At 53.0% G+C, this 19,757-nt stretch overlaps 1 protein-coding gene across 2 annotated transcripts; it reads right to left on the reverse strand.

Annotated features, from left to right (window-relative positions):
• Positions 1-245: 245 nt before the first annotated feature.
• COPG1 (COPI coat complex subunit gamma 1) lies at positions 246-19,712 on the reverse strand. Of its 2 annotated transcripts, XM_057417639.1 has the most exons (25): positions 19,709-19,712; positions 18,579-18,618; positions 15,472-15,524; positions 14,636-14,716; positions 14,455-14,526; positions 14,056-14,135; positions 13,170-13,245; positions 12,924-13,016; positions 12,503-12,589; positions 12,213-12,370; positions 11,487-11,620; positions 10,705-10,772; positions 9,783-9,971; positions 9,250-9,345; positions 7,673-7,916; positions 7,240-7,315; positions 6,801-6,904; positions 6,567-6,692; positions 6,063-6,131; positions 5,591-5,733; positions 4,128-4,299; positions 3,071-3,168; positions 1,658-1,796; positions 950-1,048; positions 246-425 (listed from the first exon to the last, which is right to left on the reverse strand). In XM_057417639.1, the coding sequence occupies exons 2-25, from the start codon at positions 18,613-18,615 to the stop codon at positions 295-297; spliced, it is 2,625 nt and encodes an 874-aa protein (XP_057273622.1). In that variant the 5' UTR covers positions 18,616-18,618; positions 19,709-19,712; the 3' UTR covers positions 246-294. The 2 variants fall into 2 exon arrangements, with proteins under 2 accessions (XP_057273622.1, XP_057273623.1); XM_057417640.1 differs by lacking the exons at positions 18,579-18,618; positions 19,709-19,712 and adding an exon at positions 19,580-19,637.
• Between the last annotated feature and the right edge of the window lie 45 nt (positions 19,713-19,757).

Below are 19,757 nucleotides of genomic sequence, written 5' to 3' on the forward strand. Positions count from 1 at the left end.
ACAGCAGAGGTTGGAACTGGATGAGCTTTAAGGTCCCTTCCACCACAAGCCAGGCTGGGACTCTATGAAATGACTTTATCTGAATAACATCAAATGGCCAGGAAGCAGCTGTCACAGCCCAGACTGGCCTCTCCTCCCAAGCTCCAGAGACAGTCCTATGCCAGGACAAAGCACACTGTAAAACCAGAGCTTTAAAAACACCTTTATTTTATAGACACAAGAGCTGCTGCAGGGAACGTGGCCAGAAGCGATGCCCGCAGGGTTCAGTGCTGGGACAGTCCTGGAAGAGGGGCTTTATCCAACTGAGGCCATGATCACATCCACTGGGAGCTCCTCCACGCTGCGGGCAGTGACCTGCATCGTCACCGTGTCCGTGAGGACGAGCCGGGACCGGACCAGGAGGTTATGACCCCCCCGGAACACACCTGGGAGGGGCAGCGGGAGAGAGACAATGAGCAGGAAGGGAGAGCACGTCTCAGGCCTCCCCTTTGAGCCTGAACATGAACACTGCAGCTTCCCCCCCGCAGCCTTGCTGATCGCAGCAGGGGAGACCCCTGAGCATCACTTCCCTTTCTCATCATAGCAGACCTGGGACTCCTCCTGCTGTGAGCCTCCTGAAGGCCAAGTGTGAAATGAACTAACCCCAGCCGAGAAGAGACCCAGACTGCCCCCATCACCACCAGTCACTCATCCCAGAGCTCCAGTACACCTTCATCCAGGCTTACTCCAAACCAGGATGCCACAGATGACAAAGACAGCAAATTCCACCTTGCTGGAGCTGATCCCAACCCCTGCTGTATGCTTCCAGAGACAGAACCCACAGCAGGACAAGCCTCCAGCTCTCATGGGGAGCACAGTGGGCTCCCTCAGACGCTCCTGCCCGAGTCACTGCAGGCAGCTCTGTGTGACATCCCCCCCTCCAAGGTGCTGCTCCCCAGCCCACAGGTACCTGCCAGGTACAGCGTGTGTGAGTTCTTGTTCTCCGGCACCTTGTCCGAGCGCTCGCAGGGCTGCATCCCCAGGAACTTCACGATGTTGCTAACGGCCTCTGTGAAGAAAACAGAACAGGCTCCACACCACAGGTATCATAACAGGGACACAGAGAACACCCAGAGGTGACCCAAGCCCTCCCTGCACATCTGGGTTCATGCTCCTTGTCCTGAGGGACACAGCATTCGCCAGTATGGCTTCTGGAGGCAAAAGCAACATTAAACTCCCCCCCCCCACCAAGCAGTTCTGTATCTGATGCAGCAAAAGTGCAACAGAAAGTTGATGGTGAATGAGTCAGACCAGCAAGGAAACAGAGTGAAGCTGGGTGCACCTTCCTTCACAGCCTGCTTGCTTCTCTAAGGTGGATGCAGAAGGAAGGAGACATCCTGCAGGAGACACAGGTCTTCAGGAGGGATCTGAAAGGCCTCAGGGAAGGTCTGTCTGCCTGGGATGGTAGAGTGCAAGACGCTCTCCTGCCTCCCACAATCCAGCCTCGTCCCCATAGGACTCAGAATACTCTTGGGTTTTTGAGGCCTGAGCTAACTTGTTATTACAGTAACTGCAGCTCTGCATTTAACAGCTTGTGAAGGGATCTGCCCCAGCAGCCTCCCCGTGAGAGACCTGAAGGGAGCCAGAAGGAATATTAAGAGCTCAGACGCCCCCTCACCTTCCAGGGTTTTAATAGCAGACAAAGTAAAGGTCTCTTCCTTTTCATACTCGTCTCCCACTTCATCCCAGGCTGCTCCGAAGTTTGGCTTCAGAACCCGCTGGATGTGATCGGCCACTGTGACCTCCAGGTCCTCGAGCTGGTGGTGGAAGGGGTCCAAGTGAAACACGGTTGTTCTTAACCCTGCTCTCTGCAGAGTGGACTTTAGAGCAGATGCCCCAAGAGCGGGTGGATGCAGGAGAGGGGCTCCACGCACGAACACATCAGAGCAAGCCCTGCTTGGCCTGGAATTTCCTGGGTTTACAAAACCAGTTCATGTGCTGAGCACAGGCCTTGGCCTGGCACAGATCAAAGTACAGACTAAAGTCCAAAACAGGGAAAAACCCCAAAAGCTAAGAGACAGCTGCTTGTGCTCACACAGATGCAGCATTTGCTTCCCTGGAATGCCCTAAGCTTCTGGTTTGCCCTCCTGGTTTATCCTTTTGTAGGCTGAAGTACAGCGAGGCACTGGCAGATGCCTGCCCTCGTCTAACACTGGGTGCTGGGCTGCTGAACTGCTGCAGGTACCGAGGGGCTCTCGGCGCAGAGCGGGCCAGGCACCCCCTGCATTCATCTCAGCAGCCACTGCAGGGCAGGGAGAATCTCCTGGTTCGAGCTGGAAGAGTTTTAATTACCACTCGAATGCCCTGGTGACTGGTGGGAAGCAAAGAGGGGTTAACCTTGCACATTCCATTGGGAAAACCCTCCCCCTCCTGTGACTCACTGCACAGCAGTGCCTCTGATCAGGCTGCAGCTGCTACAGGAAATACACACAGAAAACAGCCCCTGGAGCTAACAGGCAAGCTGAGGTAGTGCCACAACATTCCTCCCTTTCCCAAGGGTAAGCACCACCCACTGTGAGTCAGTCCCAGGTTCTGACCAAGCACAAGTTCAGCTTCTTCCTTGGTAGTAAACCAGCCCACCTCGAAATGGCAAAGCCTGGAAGAGAGGTGCTTCTGCAGCATCCGTGCCGGAGCAAGGGGGAAAGCCCCATCTTCCCCAGAGCAAGAACAAGGATGGCAATCTCCTAGTATCAGGCAAGCCACTAGGAGTCAAGTGTGACACCAGGAGAGCAACTCGAAACTAAAGATATCAAACAGCCCTTTATCCTCCACAAACCTCCTGCAATTGCTGGAGCCCCTAGGGAGCAGGCAGCCCAACCTGCAGGACACACCATGGCTCCCCAGAACAGGCATCCTGCATAATCAGGATACTCCAAATGAGCAAACCCACATCTGCACCCTGGGACAGACCCCACGGACAGCAAGAACCTCTTCACGTGATGCTGCCCACATCAGTGTCAGGGTCACATCACTACTCGCAGGGATCACAAACCCCTGACAGTAGCAATAATTTGGATGACCAGCTCCTTACCACATACTCATCCTCGTAGCCCTCGTCATCGGTCTCACCCGTGTTGGGATCACAGTCCTTGACAGTGAACTTCATCATGCAGCTGAAGGTACAGGCCACTGCAGGTGGGGAGGCAAAGGCAAAGCTCAGTTACCACCAGACCTGTGCTTCCCTGTGACACAGCAGGGCTGGGAGATTTGGGGAGCTGGGTTCTCCCCATCACTGTCAGCAGCACAGGCTTAGCCAGTGACTCAGAGGGCTCTCCAATGGTTTCTGGCTCTCCAGGACAAGGTATTTATTTGTAATATGAAGGCCAGCAGACACAGATAAAGACAGGCTCAGGATGGTTGTACAAATCTATAATCCTCAGATTAAGTGCTACTACTGATGAACCTCAGGTTGTGTTGGGAATACTAACCTTGTCTGTCAGTGCCTCCTGGAGAGGCAAGATCCTTACCCAGGGATGGTTGCTGCACCTCTGAAATGAAAGCACCTTGCACTGCACACAGCAGCTGATGAACAGCAGAGGAAGCAATGACTTGTCCCTCTGAAGATGGGCACTGCTGGGTGACCAGCAGCAACACAGAGATGAGCACTCCCAGGACACAAACCAAGGAGACCAAAGCACAGGCAAGGCCTGGTTCTGGCCAGTGACAAATGAGGGGATGTTCACTGCAGACAGACATCCCTGGAATTCCAGCGGTCTGAAACACCCCTCGGCTATTCAGAGCCTCTGGGCACCTGCAGCACTTTACAAATACCAGGCTCCCCACACACTAACACAAATAATAGATCAGCTAAAGGACATGCACAGGACATTCAGCAGAGAGCTGAACACTCATCTGCCAGCTCCCACAGCCTGACTTGATAGCACTGCAGCACAAGGGAAGCAGGAGAGGAGAAGGGAGGCCTGACAGCCCCAGGCAGCAGGAGAAGTCATGCTCAGCATCACTCAGGGCTGCACCCACACAAGGGCTATAAATATCTGGCTCGGATGCAAGGTAGAGCGTGTGGGGGTGAGCAGCAGGGTACACTTAACTGGGGGATGTCAGGCAAGCAGAGAGGGCAAACTGCTCACCTGCTGTAGGATCCTCCTCAGACAGAGCCACCAGCGTGTAGCAGGTTCCTGGCTGGTTGTACACCAGGGTTTTGGCAGGGACATAGCCAATGACCTCATAGCCCTCAGTCGGCTCCATCTGCACAGTGACATTCTCCAGGATCTGGTCGTTCAGGGTGTTGGTGCAGTCAAACTGAAGAGGGAAGGGGAGAGCAGCAACAGCTTGAAGCTGCTTGCTGTGGTTCTGACACTCACCTCAGGCAGTGGGAGCATGGTGGCTGCTCCCAAACCCCCGCTCCTTGTCTCAGCAGCATACCTCACATCAGTGGCTGCTCACAGGGCTCCTGGGCCAGCTTAGTCACAGAGCCACTGACTGACAACTGCTCCTTTAAATGTTTCAGGGGAGAAACTGAAACCACACAGGGGACCCCAGTGCTCCAGCAAACTTCTTTTTTCAAAAGAAACACCACAGAGCCCATCCAATGAACTATCCAATGCTGCCCTCTGCAACCCAGGCAGGAGCACAGATTCAGCAAGGGTACAGATGTGTCAGCTTCTGCCCATTTCCTTTCACCAGCCAGTTGGAGCTTTATCCTCTAAGTGTACTTTGTCCTTTCCCCCAGGATGGTAATTCTCAGGTTAACTCTTTGCTGTATGGCAACGGGTGCTGTTCTACCTGCATCTGCTCACTTGATGCTACAGGGACACAGTGCCCCACAGCAGACAGGCAGATGATCCTTTGCACAGCTCAAGCCAGGGGCAGTTTGAGCAAGTTTCAGCAGCCCCATGGTTTCGGCAAAACTGAACTTGCTGACCAGACTTTGTTCTGGCTGCAGCGACACATCACTTAACCTCATACAACTGCATCTGGTGGATGGACAACAGAAACACAGATCGGTCCCTGCGAGGACTGTGTAAGCAGTTCTGAGCTCTGGAGGAAGCAGCTGGCTAAAGACAAGACTTTGCTGCTCACAGCTGTGCAGGACTCGCTGTGCCTCCATCTCCCCAAGGCCCAGGCAAAGATGCTGGCACATCACTCCTAACATCTCACATGTAGCAGACAAGGCCAAGAAGCACCAGCAACAAAGGTTAAACCAAAACGTAGGAATGAAGAGCTTTCCCCTCCACATCCCTTTCTTGACTGCCCTTTTCAGCCTCTCAGACACAACAAGTTTCACTCTTTTATGCCCAAAAACACATGCCTGAGGGCCCCGAGAGCACAGAATACAGCTTCCCTGCCCAGTGAGAACAGCCATATCTAGTGCTTGATCCGACTGCACCTGTAAGCACTGCCCAGCCACACACATGCCCCCCAGTTCATTTTTCCTGGGGCTCTGCACACTGGATGAGAAGCTACAGACTCCCCCCTCGCAGTGACGGGCTCTGAACACATATCCCTGAGCTGTTTCTTCCCAGTGGAGCTTTCAGGCAGACAGGAGCTCGGTTTTGAGCATCTTGCAGCACCGCAGGCCAGAGCCACTCACCTGGAACACCATGTGGCTGACAAAGGTGTGCTTGGTGCAGCGAACCACGTACTCCGTCTCCAGCTCTGTCAGGGCAACGGGCTCTGGAGAAGACTTGAAGAGTGGGCCCAGGCCCTGGAACTCTGGGATGGCCCCCAGTTGCTCTGAAACAGAGGACATAGAAACCGTTGCCTTCCCCAACCCACAGGAGGGAGTCAGCAGCTTCAAAGCCTGAGGCTGCTGCAGCAAGGAACTGTCCATCAAACATCCATAAACCTTCACCAGGTACTAAAAATAAGGCAGAATTATCCTTTGCCCACATCCACTGCAAGACAAAGAACATGCCTGCAGGCACCCCCACCCCAGGAGCAAACAGTTCATTTAGAGTGGGGACTTTCTGTCACTCTGAAAGGAGCTGGGCAGGAGGCAGAGGGGCTGAGGCAGGCTCAGCAAGAGGGGGCTGAGGCATAGGAGAGGTCTTGCGTCAGTTTACCTTGGAATATTTCTTGCCGTGTTGCTGCCACCTTCTCTGGCTGTTTGACCACAGCAACGGGGGCATTCTCTGAAAAAGAGAACATTTATTTATAATAAATAAATAACCCCAGAAGATTTGCAAGTGAGGACCAAGAAGCAACTGAATCAGGAAAGAGATCAATGTTTGGAGATGGATTTGGCTGAGGAAAGGAAAAGAGCTCATCTCTCATCTTGCTAGGGACTAGACAGCTACATTTCGCTTCCTAAACCCCTCTGGAACTGCAGCAGCTCCAGGGGGGATTACCAACTATTACTATTATTAGCAGTTGGACTAAACCGAAACATTAATGTGGGAGCAACCAGATTTGCTGGCCTCAGTCTTTACAGAAGATGTAATCCCACACCATTCAAACAGGATGGAGCTCAGCAGTTCCCAGCAAGTTCAATGCAGTCTGTTGTCTGAGGGCTGGAGTGCAAGAGAATTATCAGCAGGCTGGACCAGCATTCAGGGAGTGCTCCTCACCTGTCCTCTGCTCGATGACAGGAGCTGTTGCCAAAGGAACGGATTTCAAGTCAAAGGGTTTCTCAGAGGGCTCCAGGGTGTACTGGTGCAGAGCCCTCTCCAGGCCAGGGATGGACACTGTCAACCCTGCAGACAGAACACACAGGTAGGTCATCAAAAGCACAGCCAGTGCTCTGTGTCACCTGTTAAGCCAGGGAACAGGTACAGCCTTGTTCTGAGGAATTCCTGCATTACCATTCAGGATGTACCCAGCATTGAGGGCTTTCTGCTTCTGCTCCAGAACATTCAGGTAGAAGGTGGCTCTGTCTCTCACTTCGTTGTCATCATCCATCACACACCTGAGGGAAAGTGGAAATCTTCCTTCAGTGCAAGGCAGCAGAGTCCACGTGAATGAATCCAGGTGACTAAGTGACTTCACAGGGCCAGAAAGAACATGCCATAGGAAACAACCACCAATCTACTAGTAATTGTATTACAACAGCAATCATCTGCCATATGTGGTTTCATTCCACTTTGCTGTGCTGAATGCAGCTGTGATCCCATCCCAGGTAACCACTGCACCTTCTCAGATCCAGAGCTGCAGAAAGCTAGACATGCATGGGGATGCTAACAAGCTCTCAAGCGCACCGGGGTTTTCACCCAGGATGTTGAGAAACTCTGAGGTATAACTCACCTTTTCAGTAACACCAAGATACTGGGTAACATCTCCTCATTCTGGGCTCCAAACTTGGCCAGGGCACTTACAGCACCTGCAGCACAAGTCATGAAAACAGATTTAGAAAGCAATCAACTGAAGTTTCCTGGCCTTGAAAAAATGCCACATCAGAGAGGCTAGCACTGGTAACGCATTACTGTGACCAGGAAGAGACAGGTGTATCACAACAAAGTGCCTGTAAATCCTCCCTGTCTGGTTTCAGAGGCACTGCATCTCCCTCCCCACTCTCAGCTGCAGGCCACCTCTTCCATCAACACCACTGCAGGATCTCTGCTACGTAAAAAGATCTGCTCAGGACTAGATCAAATCACAATCCTCAGATCAGAGGATTCACACACTGCATTTCCCAAAGGCCCATCATCAGGCAGACAGCTTCCCATCTGCCTCTTACCTGCCCGCACTTCCTCGTGCTCCAGGACAACCCTGTTGTAGATGAAGCGGATGTATTTGGAGGGGTTGTTGGTTTTGGGCCCTTCCTGCCCCAGGAGGTGCAGGATCCGTGTGGCCAGCACTGTGAACTCGCAGTCCTCAATGAACTCGCAGAGGTGAGACAAGCCAGTCTCCTTGCTCTCCGAGTTCTCCTCGATGATGCTGATGATGCAGTCCACGATGGCTCGCTTGTACTCAAAGCCACCCTAAGGAGCAAGGGGGAACTGCTCAGCTGAAAATCTCTGAAGTGTTTGAGAGACTCTGAACTGGCCAGACAGGAAAGCATTTCCTTCACTAGGTGCCTCACACTCACTGCTTCTAAGCTGTGTTTGACAGGAGAGGGGCAGTGATGCTGCCCCCACTTCTGACCCCATTTACATCCAGAGATGTATTCAGCTAATATTCAAGCTTTCTTGCCAGCTCCTATCAGGATGGCTGCAGTGAAGAAAAACAAGAGAGTAAAAGAATCTATCCACCTGATACCTCCTTCAAAATCCTCTGCTGCTACAATCAGTGCACAAAAACAGCCATATGGGAGGAGAAAAAAACAACACCAGACATTTGAGGATGAATCACGAGAGAAATATATTAAGGATCATACCTGCCACTGCACGACCCAGCGAACAGCCCCATCAGTATGGGAAGACAGGTAGGCAATCCCTGCCAAGCACAGCCCTACCCCAAAGTGTGTTAATGCTCAGTTATCTTCAGACAGTGTTTACCAGTGTCCTCGATACACACCAGGGGATTAAAGTGCACTGTCCTCTGCCAATCACAGTGCTGGGTATTGGGGGTCTTTCTGGAGCTACTTTGGGTTTTATAAAAGCTTTAAACCAGAATGGTCTGAACAGAGAAGCCACGTTCAGAACAATACCATCCACCCACAGAAAACCTGGGAATGGAGAATGGCACATTTGTCACAGGAGCAAACGAGATGCTCCAGTTTGCTCCCAAACAAGAGGCTGGCATTGGCAGAAGTGATGTCCGAGCAGGCAGTGGTGCCAGCTGTGCTCTGGGCATGTCAGCCAGGTTACAAACAGCCTCAGCAAGCCTCTGCAAAGCTGCCTTTCTGCCATTTATGTCTGACTGAATGCAGAGAATGGTTGTAGGTCCTCATGATCCCTCCACTGCCACAGCACAGAGAACAGAACAAAAGTGCTCCAATGTCATCAATAAATAGGTTGCTTTCAGATCTTTGTGTACAAGACAAAACTTCTTGGAATTTGCTGTCAAAGTATAAAAGAAAGCTGGTTCAGATGTGGAACAGACAGGAGCTGCCAACAGATCTGCTGCTGCCTGCATTTGCTTTGAGAGCTAATAACCCCCAGGAAAAATCAAAGAATGAAAACCACAGTACAGCTATGCCTGTGCACAGGACCATGGTGCACAGCTGGCCACTGCTGCCGGTTAGCTGCAAGCCTTTAGAGAGGCTCTTACCAAGTGCTGTGCAGTAAAAACTGGGCTCTCACAGGGCCCCAGTGCACTCCTGCAGCTCACACACACCAGCAAGAAGCACAAAGCAGTGTCCTGCACACATACCTCTTCCCGAAGCATAGTGAAGAGGAAGTTCATGAGGACGGCATGCTTGCGAGGGTACTTCTGACACAGCGCGTTGATGGCCTGCACCACTACCACCTGCAGCAAAGGGGGACAAGGGAAAAGGGATTCTGTTTCACCAGACAGGATAAAACAGTTGAATTGTGTCAGTTCTGTGCTGGTCCCCAGCCTCGAAACTATGGTTTTGCCTTTACTTATCCAACAAATGCAGTCCCAGGAGGTAAAATCCTAGGGACTGGAGGAGACTGACCGTTACGTACAGGGCAGCCCCTAGCAAAAGCCCACATGGGAAAGAAGAAAAAGAGATTTAATTCTTAAAGGGCTTTCCCCAGAAGAGAGCATGTGACTTTGGAGTTGGGTGCTGTGTGACCAAGGCATGGCTTAGGCTGATAGCCTCAGATTCTTTCTCCTCACTGCAAACACTCTGTGGCTCCTGGCAGCAGCTCCATGCAGGTTCCAGGGTACACAGACATGGAGCTTCTTCAGGAATCTGCATTTCTCTCCTCTTTCCTTACCTTGAACTCATCCGAGATCTCTGACATGAAAGAGGAGATCTGCTTCATGAGCCGGTCGATGCTGCTCTCACTGCCAGTCTTCAGCAGCGTGGTGATGGCCAGGGTGGCAATGCTGCGGTTGGAGTCTGTCACAAGGTTCTCCAGGTCCAGGTTACAGGCAGTCACAGCAGATGGGTGCTTCATGGCCACCTAGAGCAGAGAAGGAAGAGTGGAAATCACTCAACAGACCCAAAAGGCCCAGCTGGAAAAACCCACCAAGTCTCTATAGGCTTTCACTCCTTGCTGGAAAATAAATGCTACAGACTGCACGAGGCTCATCCCAGACAAACAACTAAGCTGAGGTTAAAGTAACCAGTTATTTCTTCCTGCAGATCTGCATCTCTCATTGCAAGAGAGGCAATAGTAATAAACAACCTTTTACTATTTTTAACTTGTTCTCCTCTACATATTATGAAAAGAAAGCTCTGAGCTCTCCACAAAAACGGAGCGAGCCTTGCTGTGCAGAACAGCTCGGTGGGTGGAAGCACAGCAGTTACAGACACTGACAGTCTGTTTCTTCTTTAGAGCTTATGGGGTCAAAGGAAAAGCTGCAGCAAGGATTGTCACGGCACAGGCAAGAAGCAGCAGCAAGGTTTGATCCCTGTTTCACAAGGGGCTCCTTCAGCACGGCAAGCTCAGAAGGGAAAGCAGTAACACATAAGACCAGTGACACTCTCAGAGAGACCTGTGATGGTGATTGCCTTTTTTTGCCCCCTCTCCTTCTGTAAAATGTTCTTTGAGGCTTTATTCCACACCAAAAGCAATGAAATGTGAGGCTGCAGCCCAGGGTAGAGGTTATTCCCACAAAATCATCACAGAATCTTCCCCCCTTTCTCCTGAGTTCTGCACTTCCCTGCACATGGGAACCTCTCACAGCTCCTACCTTGTTGAGAGTCCGGACAGCTGCATACCTCAGTGCTGCTTTGGGGGAGCTGCAGAACAGCTGCAGAACTGCAAGGTGGGAAAACCAATAAAGGCAGATGTTCAGGCAACCCAGTACTGACAAGTGCTCATACCTAGAGCAAGAGCTTCAAGAGAGACAGCTGCAAGTACGAGACAACTAGGAGCATGCTTAAGCAGCAACTGGGAATTCATCATCTTCTTCCCCATTGTCCCCCTTTGCCACACATCCCTGATGACAACTCACTCTTACCCACGTCCCTCTGCTCCCACAGTGCTGCTGTCCTTTGCAGGATAGCCAACTCCATCACCTTTAATCTTTGATCAATTTGAAACACTGCTCCCCATTCCTATGTTTCTGTCTCAGGACTGGCCTATGAAGGGCACCCTCCTGGTGCAGAGCTGAAACAGCCTCCTCACTGCCAACAGTCCCAGCTCAGTGAACGTCTGGACTGGACTGAGCTGGGAAGGCAGGACCCCAACACCCTGGCTTCTTGCACAGTTGCACTCAGGGAGATTTATCAGTTAGAATTTAGTCCCATTTCAAGACCCCTCCAGTAGCCCATACTTGAACACACCAGGCAAATACCTTTACAGGAGCAAAGCTATTCACACACACCACAGGCTCTCAGCAGCAGCATAAAGCAATAAAGGGCTGGGCAGCATTACAAGCCTGAAACTACACAAGGTCCTTGTTTTCTGGGGCAATCTGGAAGTGTCACCACTGCAGGCTCACAGCCCCCTCACCTTGAGGGCCATATTTACCTGAGACAGCCGGAGCCAGCTCTTTGGCCGTGCAGCTGGGCAGGTTCACGATGGCAGATGCAGCTTCATAGACCACCATCTCGTGCTTGTTCCTCAGGCAGCTCTCGATGAAATCAAACAGGGGGCTGTCACGGCTAGGGGGCAAAAAACCCACAAGAATGAGTTAAACCAAAAGGTGCTAACAGACATAAGGAACCCAGCAGCAAACAGGCAGGTCCCAGAGGCTGTGGGAAGGTAAAAGCAACCACAAATCCACTATCCCTGGATTTTGTAGTGGTCATTGCACCACACTTAGAGCGTGCTGGGGCTGGAAGTCAGGCTGCCTTCAGAGAAGGCACCCTGTGCCTTACAGGCTAAAGGGGATCTCCTTCATCCCTCACACACTAAGAGCTGACTCTCCACACCACAAGTCTTATCCTGCAGGAAGCCACGCTGCATACATGGCAGCCAAATAATAACAGAAGACAAAATGAGATAGCTGTTCTTTAGTGAGATATCCTATGCAAAGCAGTCCGAACTAAGAAAGTATTCAGTGTGCAAGCATAGAGACGAGACTCACAGAAGCCATCTCACAACTACCACGAAAGCATCCTTCATAATAAGAGAGTAGAAGCTGCATGCTGATCTTCAAAGACAGAAATAATTGCCCTGATGAGATGACAAGTGAGCCAGCAAGAGGAGATAGAAGCATGACCTGAGGAAACGCTTCCAGCAGAGCCCCCTCACCTGCCAGCCTCCTCCTCCAGCAGCTTGCTGGCTACTCGAATCATCATGCAGTAGGCAAAGGGTGACTTGAGGCCATGGCGTGTGAACTTGCTGAGCATCTTGTTGACGGCCAGGCGGTCGTTCTTGCGCACGTGGTACAGCAAGCCCAGAGCGTGGTACTGCACAGGGAAAGAGACTGTCACAAACCCGTGGTGTGCTCTGCACCCTTCATCCTCTGCTGCACAGGCTGGCAGTTTGCTCTGCTCCCACCCACTGCTTGCTATTCCCCGTGTTGGTGAAGGGTTTCCCACCTGCACCATGATGTTGTCACTGGAAGCTGCCTCCTGAGCCTCATTTACCCAGCGTTTCACCACGTCATAACTGGTCTTCAGCAGGTGCTGGTGGGAGACAAAGCAACAGATAACCCATGACAGGAAGGGGGAAGCGTTGGGAATCACAGCTCATGGTAAGAAGCAACGAGCCTTCCCCCATGAGGGTGCTGCTGGCAGCACCTTATAGAAGAGTGAGGGATCAGCCTGCAGAGACCCAACCATTATGGCTGCAGCCTCAAGAGGCTCACAATTTCCCACAAAATCAGTGCCAGTCCCTCAGTTCACAAAGAGAGAAGCAGCAGCAGTGACACCCTGAAACTCCCAACATCTCCAGTCCCACCACAGCCAAACACTTCCCAGCCTGAGTGTCCCTGCGGCCCGCCCTGCAGGGATTACATACCAGGGAGGACACCAGAGCGGAGCTGGACACGCTCGGCACTTTGTCCACGATGGCCTGCTTCATGTAGCGCTCGATGGCCTGCAACATGGTGCTCTGCAGGGAGAGGGAAACCACAGCTGAGAGGTAAAGCCATTGGGAGTGTGAAAGGGGAGATGCACAGGCATGAAAAGCAGAGTGGGAGCTGGAATGGGGGGAAGTAGGGAAAGTGAAGGGCCCAGGGCTGCCCAAGGGAACAGCAGCACTTACATCAGTGATCTGACAGAGCGCTCTCACAGCAGGGCCGCGGTAGTTGTCATCCTTCCCAGTCATGTCTTTGGTTAGGCTGGTTGGAAACAGGAAGCTCTCAGAGCTGCGGTCCTAAGCAGAGCTCACACAGAGCAGCAGGCAGCCAGCACCACAGCTCAGTGCCAAACAGGCAGCTCAGGAAGGAGGAAAAGCCAGCACTCGGGTTCCAAGCCCAGCAGCAGGCTGTGTGGGCTCCTGAGCATCGAGCAAAGCCAGAGCACACACACAGATACCACTGAGGCATTTGCCTGCATTACTGAAGGCTCATTCCTGCCCTTTCCCCAGGGTCCTGGTCAGTGTGAGACCATCTGTGAAGGGATGGGAGTTCATCACATCACAGCACTTGGCTCACACCCTCAGGCTCCTGTCTCCCCACACCAGCCTTTCAGTGACATGATCAGCAATTCAGGAACAACTCACAGGGAATTTTACTCCTAGGTGAAGCTGCACCCTTGTGCTGCTCGAGGAGCAGTAAACCCTTGTCTACCTGCAGAAAGCCTGGGGATTTCTGCCAGACATCTACTAAAAGCTTTAAGGCATCTAGACAGGGAAGTAGGATTTAATGAAACAGCCTTTGGCAAAGGGGACAAACCATCAGTGCTGCCATACCATGCAATCAAAAGATACCATCCAAACCCCCGTGGGCATGGGATGTGGGGACACAGCACAGTTCACACGCATCACTAGGAGCTCAGCGTCCATGCTTTAATGGCCTCTTTTAAAGGAAAACGCCTCACCAAGGGCATTCCCTGTTCTCACCCTGCTTAGGGACAAGTTATCTGCAAGAGGCTGGACAGGCACTGCTGGAGGGCACGTGAATGACAGCAAGAAAAGTGAAGTAACTGACCTGCTGGTAACAATGATCACATCTTCTGCAATCGAAGACATCTCCTTGATAGTCAGGTAACACATCCTGCGAAGAGTTGGCTGACAAGGAAAGAGGGAAGACAGACATTAGCTGGGAGGATCCCAGATAGGAAGGGATCTCAGTTTTCCCTGCTTCTATTGTGAAGATCAAGAAGAACCTGATACCTTCAGAGAGCCCCAGTGCCCATGTGTAAAACATGTACAAGCCCCATACTGTAACAAAACACCTCTTCCTCATTCTACCTGTCCCACCCAGATCAGGCAGCTCCAGGCAAGATGGAAATGCTGACTGCATAAAAACACAGATCTCCAGGCTGAAAAAGACACTGTTGACAGCTTGTCCCATCAGGCAAATACAGCAGAAAACAAGCAGACTTACATCATTGGACTGGAACAGCTTTGTCATAGCAAAGAAGGATTCTGTAGCTTCCATGACACCAAGGTGCTCCCCCTAGAAGATGTTTGGAAGGAAGGAAGGAAATGCCAGTTATCATAACCAGCTTTGGGCCTGCTGCATGTGTTGGTGTAGATTCTATAGGTGTGGATTCTCTCTCCCTTACCTGGTTTATGAGATACAGGATCTTTGTGAGGATATGAGCACATTTTCGTGGGTTTATGGGAGTCTCATTAAACACTCGTGCCTGGAAACAAAGCACAGGCAACACTGCTGGCACCAGTACCCCGCACAAACACCATCCTGTCTGGTCTTGGCCACTGATACAAACACCACAAGGTATGGCAAGATCCTTAATGACTTTGGATCAGATTCTCCTTAATTCCTGCTAAACAGTTGTGTCTACAGCCTGGCATTGCAATTCCAAGTGCAATTAAGGTTTAAAGGCCAGATCCTCATCACACTTGCCCTCCCACCAGTCTGGCCTGTGTGCTAGCTCTGGCTGTGTGAAAGATGCACATGAGCCCTGCGAGGCTGACGGGAGCCAGCACCATTCACAACAACACAAGCAAAAAGACAACACAAACAGCAGGGGCTGGGGACTGAGAAGTTCATCTGCTGTCGAGCAGAAGGGCAATTCAGAGCAGATCCACAGATTACTCAGTAACCACTCACACCCTACTCGTTAACTTTGTCACCTACGAGACACTTGGGGTATCCAGGGCCAATTTCACAACTTTGCTGGTTTAGGGTGAGCTTTCCCAGGTAAGTTTATTCATTTCATCACCAGTTATAGCTCACAGTCTCTCATTTGTTAAAGACCATTCCTGCCTTCTCCCTTCCCTCCAACAATAAAACCAGAACACATAGGAGCACTGCCCGTTTCTTTCAGCAGGACTGTAACAAACCCCCTCCCTTGCTGAAGCTCTCCAGGGGCTGACTCAAGAGAGGGAGAGACTCCATCCACAAGGGGTGCGCAGAGGAGATCTCCTGCGGGTTTACCTCTTGCAGCACTGCACTCTTCTCCAGGTGCTGGAATGGGTTGGAGCCCCCACCTGCAAAACAGAGGGAGTAAAGCTCTTTCCAGGGATAGTGCTATGGGAAAGCAACTTTCTAACCATGCCCATGCTTTAGAAACAGAGTGAGCATTTTGGGATTTCTTCATGAACACCAAGCAACCAGAGCTCCCTCTTCAAAGTCCTATTCACTGCATGTCCTCATAGCAGTTAGGGGAGGCAGAGTAGACAGGACATTCTTTGATTGCCATCCTCTGCTAGCCATGACTCTGGTAGACTGATCAGCTGTAAAGTAACTGCTCCACTGCTATCCCCAGAGACCTGTGTGCAGTCCAGGGCTGGGAGCTCGCTGATATTAGAGAATCAGTAAGGCCTAGAAACAAAAACTCAGCAAGGAGAGGCATCTCTTGCCAGACTGTCAAGTCAGGAGGGCTTTAGCCCTCCCTTACAGACCAACCAGGAAACCATAGGTAAAGTATTGTTGGCTCTATCTCTAATGAGGAGAACAAGAGAATGGACCAGTGAGCCTGGGCCCAGAGTAACTTCCATTGTTCCACTTAACAGAACAAATGCTATTAAATAATTAACCCCCTCACAAATTAAGGATGAGATAATCAGAGGGGAAAGCACTATCACCCTGCATGGTTTCTATTAGCTTGGCTCCTAAGCCTCTCGAGCTGTAGCCTTTCAGAAGCTGGCAGGTATGGATAAGCAGGTTTCAATTAGTACCTATGTTCTGCCTGGCCCTGGGACAAAATGCAGTGATTTCCAGCACTGCTCCAACATTTAACAAGCCTGATCTGCTGGAGAGCAAGGACACAGCTCCTGGGCCCAGCACTGACCTGACCTGGGCCTGAAGCACCCTACACTGGTGCCAGGAGGCTTTGCATGAGTGAAGCTTACACTGGAAGAGAACAAGTCTGCACTCGGGCTCCTTCCCAGATCATAAACTGCCCTCCTCTGGCTCAGGAGAAGTCTGCAAATGCAGCCGGGAGCTGAACAAAGCAGACACTTAGGTGGAGTTGAGGAAAGAAGAAAACAAGGGGAAGGACAAAATCAAGGTCTCTGGTGTGAATATGAGCCAGTTCTAGCAGAAACATGTGAACATGTTCCCAAAACCTGCCCAGCAGCACAGCATTTCCCACAGCCCAGCACGTCTATGATACCTAAATCGGGCATGAGTAACAGAGCATCACCTCATCATCTGTCATAGCACTGAGGAGCTTGAAATATGCTGCACTTCTCGGTCCTCACAAGCACTCTGTGTCAGAGCACTCTTCCATCAGAGGAGGAGGATGCCGGGAAGCAGAGGCTGGGTTCAGTCACCTCGTACCAGGTGATTAACAACAACCTGGAACAGCCACGGACCAAGCAAGGGCCTGGGAGCAATTGTGTGCCCAAAATAACATCTCCAAATGCATTGCTGAGAGCCAGTGAAAGCAGCTCATCCATGGCTACATAAAGAAGACATGGAGAGCAAAGACACAGGAGCCAGTTAAGCAGACATTCACCTCAACAGGAAGTCAGTCCTGTTAACCCTCACGTGGAATAAGCAGGGATACAAGGCCTGTAAATTAGGGGATGACATGCTCCATCTAACACCAAGAATGACAAGCACTCAGGCTGTACGTTTTGGACATACACACGCACAGGAGAAAGGCAAGCACAGCAAATGCTAAGAATCTTCATCTGAGACAGCCGAAATAGGATGAGAAGTAAAACCCAGCATCCCAGACTGGTTTGGGTTGGCCCTTAAAGCTCCTCCAGTTCCAACCCCCTGCCAACACCTTCCTCTAGAGCAGCTTGCTCAACAAAATGCAACAGCAAATTAAAGCACGGAAGCTGCAGCGGCAGAAGGAGAGCTCTGTGAGCGCTTGGTATGAACAAAATCAACAAGGGTCAGCACCATCAGACAAGGAAGTGCATCTCCTGCCAGCCCTAGGCACAGGCAATGCCAGTACCTTGAAGCGTGTGGCAGGTAGAGATGGGTACAGTCCCAAAGCAAAAGCCAAGCACAATTCCCCTCCAACAGCCACCTCACTAAATTCACTGCTTATCAAGACTGACCGAAGGCTCTGGACAAGGAAAGCAATGGCAAAGCGTTCGGTGCTCATGCAAATCAACGGCAAGCTCGGTCCCATGGAACAACCAACCACTGGATTCACACCGAACCTGTTTGCTCAGGAGGTACTGCTCTGTCACACAGAACAAGGAGTGCAGACAGCTTCACAAGGAGAGGAAAACAGCACCAGGCACAAGACAACACTGTCCTGTCTAGCCTCGACTCTGCCTGCATTACACACCCCATAGAACATCAGCCTCTCCTTACTACTCAAGCCCAAAGCTTTGGAAGGTCAAGCAACCTCTCTGTGTGTCTTCACTGCTCTCAGCCCTTCGGCTCCAGAAACACAAACCGGATTCTACTCTGCCTCAGTGCCTGGTCTGTGAGCTGGGTAACTGTGAACAGGGCTAGAACACCCCACAAGGAGTCCCAGGCTCCACACTGGGGGACGCAGCAGGTAACCTTGGTGGACTGTGTACTGAGGCTGGCCTAGCCTCCAGCTACAGCAGTGGGAGCACGGCAGCAGCCCCCCATTGCCGTAGAGGTCTCCCCTCGCAGCCCTCCATTGCCGCACAGGTCTCCCCTCGCAGCCACCCGTTGCCACAGGGGCCTCCCCTCACAGCCCCCCACTGCCGCACGGGACTCCCCTCGCAGCCCCCCATTGCCACAGGGGTCTCCCCTCGCAGCCCCCCACTGCCGCAGGGGTCTCCCCTCGCAGCCCCCCATTGCCACAGGGGTCTCCCCTCGCAAGCCCCCACTGCCGCAGGGGTCTCCCCTCGCAGGCCCCCATCGCCGCAGGGGTCTCCCCTCGCAGGCCCCCACTGCCGCAGGGGTCTCCCCTCGCAGGCCCCCATCGCCGCAGGGGTCTCCCCTCGCAGGCCCCCATTGCCACATGGGTCTCTCCTCGCAGCCCCCCATCGCCGCACGGGTCTCCCCTCGCAGGCCCCCACTGCCGCAGAGGCCTCCCCTCGCAGGCCCCCGTTGCCCCACGGGTCTCCCCGTCCCAGCCCGGCTCCCCCGCGCCCCCTCACCCGACTCCTCGTCCTTCTTGTCGAACTTCTTCAGCATGGTGCTGCCTGTGCTGCCGCCGCTCCCGCCCCGTGGCACCGGTACCGGAGCCGCCACCCGCCCCTCCCCTTCCTGCCACCCTGCCACCCTGTCACCGGAGCCGCACTGCGCAGCCGCGGCACCTCCCCCAGGACGTAGCTCCGGGAGAGCAGCGGGGAGCCATTGATAGGAGGAGAGGGCGGGGCCGATTGGGAACGGCGTGGTCTGATTGGCGGAGAGGAGGGGAAGGGGCTAGGGAGAGCGCTGGGATTGGTGGGGTCATGGGTACGGGGGTACACTGGTACCAGGGATACACCGGTACCGGGATATGCTGGTACAGGGTATGCTGGTACCGGGCTATACTGGTACCGGGTATGCTGGTACCGGGCTGTACTGGTACCGGGATATGCTGGTACCGCGATGCACTGGTACCAGGGCACACTGGAGGAGACTCAGCACAGGGGTCGTCACACTGGGACTGGGACGGGACACTGGGATCCCTGGGGGGACGCTGGGCAGGGGAAGGGAGGGACACCACCAGGGGAGACAATGGTGCCCCAAGGGACACCCTGGGGCTCAACAGGGGGAGATGGGGCAGTGAGCAGGACACGGGAAGGGGGAATCCTGGCAGGGGCTCAGTGCTCCGGGAGACAAGGGGGTGCACCCGGGAGAACCCCTCCTAGGCACGGGCATTGGTGCCCTGGAGCGTCCCTGCTGTGACACACCGGTGCTGGCTGCTCCTCCTGTCCCCGCTGCCACCGACACTCACAGACCCTGGGTGCAGCGCTGCCCAGGCACCTCCCATGCCCCAGGGCAGGCCGGAAGGCAAAGGACCCCTCACCCATCCCACCACCTCACCCCAGCCTGCCCCTGTCTGGCACATCCCCTCACCCGCTACCACAACACCGGGTGTGGGGGCACCCCAACTGCTCCCGACCCCTTCCCAAAGCCGGTGCCGGCTCCGAGGCGCGGGGGCTGCACTCACCCTGCAGCGGGTACTCCCCGAAGAGCATGGCCGTATCCCACCGCGTCCCGCAGCCCCGGCCCCGTTCGCACCTAGCTGTACTTTGCACGGGGGCCGCTCCCGCTGCCCTTATCTCCCAGCGGCGGTGAAGACGGTGACGCCGGCAGCACAATACCGTGTCCAGGCCAGGTTGAATGGG

The sequence above is a fragment of the Pezoporus wallicus genome, unplaced genomic scaffold (assembly GCF_028554395.1).
Source record: "Pezoporus wallicus isolate ANWC-B61680 ecotype Strahan unplaced genomic scaffold, APGP_CSIRO_Pwel_v1 contig_8542, whole genome shotgun sequence".
Classification (NCBI taxonomy): Eukaryota; Metazoa; Chordata; class Aves; order Psittaciformes; family Psittacidae; genus Pezoporus; species Pezoporus wallicus.